This window comes from Plecotus auritus (assembly GCF_963455305.1).
Source record: "Plecotus auritus genome assembly, chromosome: 7".
Taxonomy (NCBI): domain Eukaryota; kingdom Metazoa; phylum Chordata; class Mammalia; order Chiroptera; family Vespertilionidae; genus Plecotus; species Plecotus auritus.
Window position 1 is genome coordinate 168,307,037 of NC_137774.1, and position 3,854 is coordinate 168,310,890.

General features: G+C 43.4%; 1 protein-coding gene and 1 pseudogene across 2 annotated transcripts; both read left to right on the top strand.

The window, feature by feature from the left end:
* Positions 1–2,501: 2,501 nt before the first annotated feature.
* LOC308253819 (ribonuclease P protein subunit p14-like) lies at positions 2,502–2,885 on the top strand (the record flags this gene model as incomplete). The annotated part of the gene is made up of 1 exon (XM_080679574.1): positions 2,502–2,885. Exon 1 carries the CDS (start codon positions 2,511–2,513, stop codon positions 2,883–2,885), a length of 375 nt encoding a protein of 124 aa, XP_080535700.1. The 5' UTR covers positions 2,502–2,510.
* Positions 2,886–3,004: 119 nt separating this feature from the next.
* Positions 3,005–3,503, top strand: LOC308253817 (hydroxyacyl-thioester dehydratase type 2, mitochondrial-like; annotated as a pseudogene). Its single transcript has one exon. The product of its transcript is annotated as a hydroxyacyl-thioester dehydratase type 2, mitochondrial-like (transcript).
* Positions 3,504–3,854: the final 351 nt, after the last annotated feature.

Here is a 3,854-nt window from a genome sequence, read left to right on the forward strand (position 1 = left end):
GGATCTGATCGAATTACTTGCACGTGGTGCTGTCGCGACAGCTGTCCACACCCTACCCTTACTCCCTACCCCACGGCGCTTGGAGGCCGGTGACCCATAATTAGTCTCACGTGACTGGCTCCATTCCATTAAGAAGGGAGGTGGGATGGTCTTTAAGGAAAATGAGATCGTTGACATTTATTCTTTTCTCTAAAAAGAGAAGAGAGTGGGAATTAGGGGCGAACTAAAAAAGCTATATGCAAAGGTGAATGTAACATTTATTTGTGTTTTTCAGATTTATTTACATATTTTTATTGATTTCAGAGAGGAAGGGAGAGGGAGATATAGATAGAAACATCAATGAGAGAGAATCATTGATGGGCTGCCTCCTGCACGTCCCCTACAAGGGGTTGAGCCCACAACCAAGCATATGCCGAGACCTCCTTGTTCGTAAGTCCACGTTCAACCATTGAGCCACACCCACCAGGCCTATTTATTTATTTTTAATTTTTATTGTTGAAAGTATTACATATGTCCCCTTCTCCCCCCATTGGCCCCTTCTAGGCCCCCTCCCCGCCCCAGGCCTTCACCACCCTATTGTCTATGTCCATGGATTATGCATATATGCATACAAATTCTTTGGTTAATATCTTCCCACCCACCCACCTCCACCTATGCTCTGAGTTTGGACGGGATTGTAACCCTTATTTAAACACATTAATTGAGAGAGTCAAGGCTGTGATAGGCACTGCTTAAGGGCCTGGGAAATCCAGTGGTGAACAAGGCATATTTCTGCCTTCCAGAACTTGGTCTGATAGACATCTTGAACAGGAAGCTAGTGACTAAGAAGCAACCTGAAGTCTGAGATTGTAGCATTGCAGGAACTGAAAGAATGTTGCTGGGACAGACCCTCAGGGGCCTTGCAAACACTGTTAAAGATGTAAGATTTTCTCACACTGGCACAGGAAAGCCTTGAAGATTGAGCAGAATAGTGTCATCATAAGATTGGCCTTTTTGAGTAGGAATTCTAGCCCAAATATAGAAAATGGATTACATGAGACCAACTGGGAGGCTCTTAGTGATCTAGATGAAACCATGGTGGCAATTGGGATTAGAGAACTGGATGGAATCCAGTAATAGAATCAACACTGGCTGGAAAGTATGTCACTGGTACTAAATATGTAATATTGAATATATTCATGACAAAAAAAGAACAGTCAAGGATGGCTCCTAGATTTCTGGCTTAAGCTGGTAGATTATTGGTATCATTACCAAAAAAATAGGGAATATAAGTGGAGGAACTGTTTGGGGAGAATGGATGGGGAGGAGAGGGATAATTTTAAGGAGACAATTGAGTGGAGATGATGTCAACAAGGCACATTATATACGGACCTGAATAGCATCTAGATGAGAGAGCTAACCTTAGAGATTTTCAGTGTAAAGTGGGTATTGAAGCCATGAGATTAGATTGTTTAAGGAACATTGGCAGGGATAATAGACTAGCAGTTTGTAGGTTTTAACATCACCATCATCATCATTATTCACACAGTGTTGTTGTGGTTTTTTTTTTTTAAGTTAAAGAAGTTGTGTATAGAAATACATATTTTGGAAAGTCCAGCATATAACGCTCCTTTCCTGTATAACAATTGGATGAAGCCAGATGGAGACTACGCTGGGATATATGGGACATGAGCTATCCAGTTCACCATGGCCCCTGTCACTTTCTAATGTCTTAGACCCAGATTACATCATTCTTCTATTTTTATTTTTTTTAAATTTATTTCAGAGAGGAAGGGAGAGGGAGAGAGAGAGAAACATCAGTGATGAGAGAGAATCACTGATTGGCTGCCTCCTGCATGCTCCCCACTGGGGATCCAGCCCGCAACCTGGGCATGTGCCCTTGACCAGAATCGAACCCAGGACCCTTCAGTCCACAGGCTGACGCTCTATCCACTGGGCCAAACTGGTTCAGGCCATCATTCTTTTTTATTTGCCTTGTTTTGAAAGCATTGGAGTTTGACCTCTTGGTCTATGGAGACAGAACAGAAGAGGGTGTCGGACTTTATCCCGGAGAAGTATCAATGTGTGTGGGTTGAGTAGGAAAGGAAGAACCTGAAAGGACAGTGTTGGCAGCAGGAGACAGATGGAAAACCACAGGAGTATGACATCAAGGAGGTCAGTGTTGCAAAAGAGAGGTTATGATCAGCAAAGCCAAATACCACCAAGTGATCAAACTAAATGAAGTTTAGAAATGATCATTAAATGAAGCATCATGGATGCCTTTGGTAGAAGACTTTACTAAGAACCATTTTAATTAAGTTCTTGGGGGGGGGGCAGAGGGAGAATTCTCTATCCAAGTAGATTAAGCAATGATTAGGAAAAGAAATTGGAATAACAATGACAGAACTCTCATTAAAAAAGTGAGGGGGGGGGGCGGGGCAGCGGAAGCCGAACATAAACAGCCCCGGAGTTTCTCCGGCCCAGGCTCCCGTTCGGAGGAGGAGGTCCAGGTGCAATCTGGATTGGAAAAGATGCCAGCCCCAGCTGCCACATATGAGAGAATAGTTTACAAAAATCCCTCTGAGCACCACTACATGAAAGTCTGCCTAGAATTTCAAGAACATGGGGTTGAACTGAATGCTGCTCAGTTCAAACAGCTGCTTATTTCAGCCCTGAAGGACCTGTTTGGGGAGGTTGATGCTGCCTCACCCTTGGACATACTAACCTACGAAGAGAAGACCTTGTCAGCCATCTTGAGAATATGTAGCAGTGGTCTCGTCAGATTGTGGAGCTCTTTGACCCTGTTAGGATCCTATAAAGGCAAGAAATGTGCCTTCAGAGTGATTCAGGTTTCTCCATTTCTCCTCGCATTATCTGGTAATAGTAGGGAACTAGTATTGGATTGAATAGTCTTCAATTTCAGAAACATTCCTCTGCTCTCAAAACTATCTTTTGGTGCCAGCATAATGCTTGATGACTGAAACAGGCTCAGCGCTCCTGTAGATGGAATTTGAGGGTGCCGAAGATGTTCCCCGTAATTTCCAGCCATCGTCCCTGGTGGTGTAGCCTTCAGAGGAGAATCTGCCTGAACCAACCAGTTGTAAGCAGGCAGCACTTTCAGCATATGCACATCCGAGTTGGAGACCGGGCTGAACTCAGCAGAGCCTTCACACAAAGGGATGTGGTTGCCTTCTCAGAACTAACAGGGGATGTCAATCCTTTGCATTTAAATGAAGATTTTGCAAAACACACCAAGTTTGGAAAGACAATTGTGCATGGAGTTTTGATCAATGGACTTATTTCAGCTCTCCTGGGTACTAAAATGCCAGGCCCAGGCTGTGTATTTATTTCCCAGGAAATTCACTTTCCAGCCCCTTGGAGAAGTTGTGGTAGCTTCTGCAGAAGTGAAAAGGCTGAAGCGGTTCATTGCTGTTATTGCTGTGTCATGCTTTGTAAGAGAAAGTGAAGAGACTGTTATGGAAGGCTGCATTAAAGTTATGGTCCCAGAAGCTCCCAACCCCTGAAATAGGTGTTTAAAGATGCAAGTTCAGGCATCAGTGTTACTGTTATTGAAGAGCCTCTGAGGAAAACGGATTGGTGCTCTTCAACAAGGACTGGCCAGCAGACTCAGCAGCCCACAGTGGGGGAGGGCAGCAGGTAGCGAGGTGTTCACATGTCCACTTCCTATTTTGGCCTTAGGCTTCATACAGACGAGTCTATCATCTAAGTTTGTAAATTTGAAAAAATATGGGGAAAGTTATTTAGCTCAAAGTTCTAATTTTAGGATTTTAAACCAAGTTAAATTTGCATTTGGATAACAAACTTACCTATATCTGTGTAGAATAAATTTCTCAGTGAATTTATAGCTAGGTAGC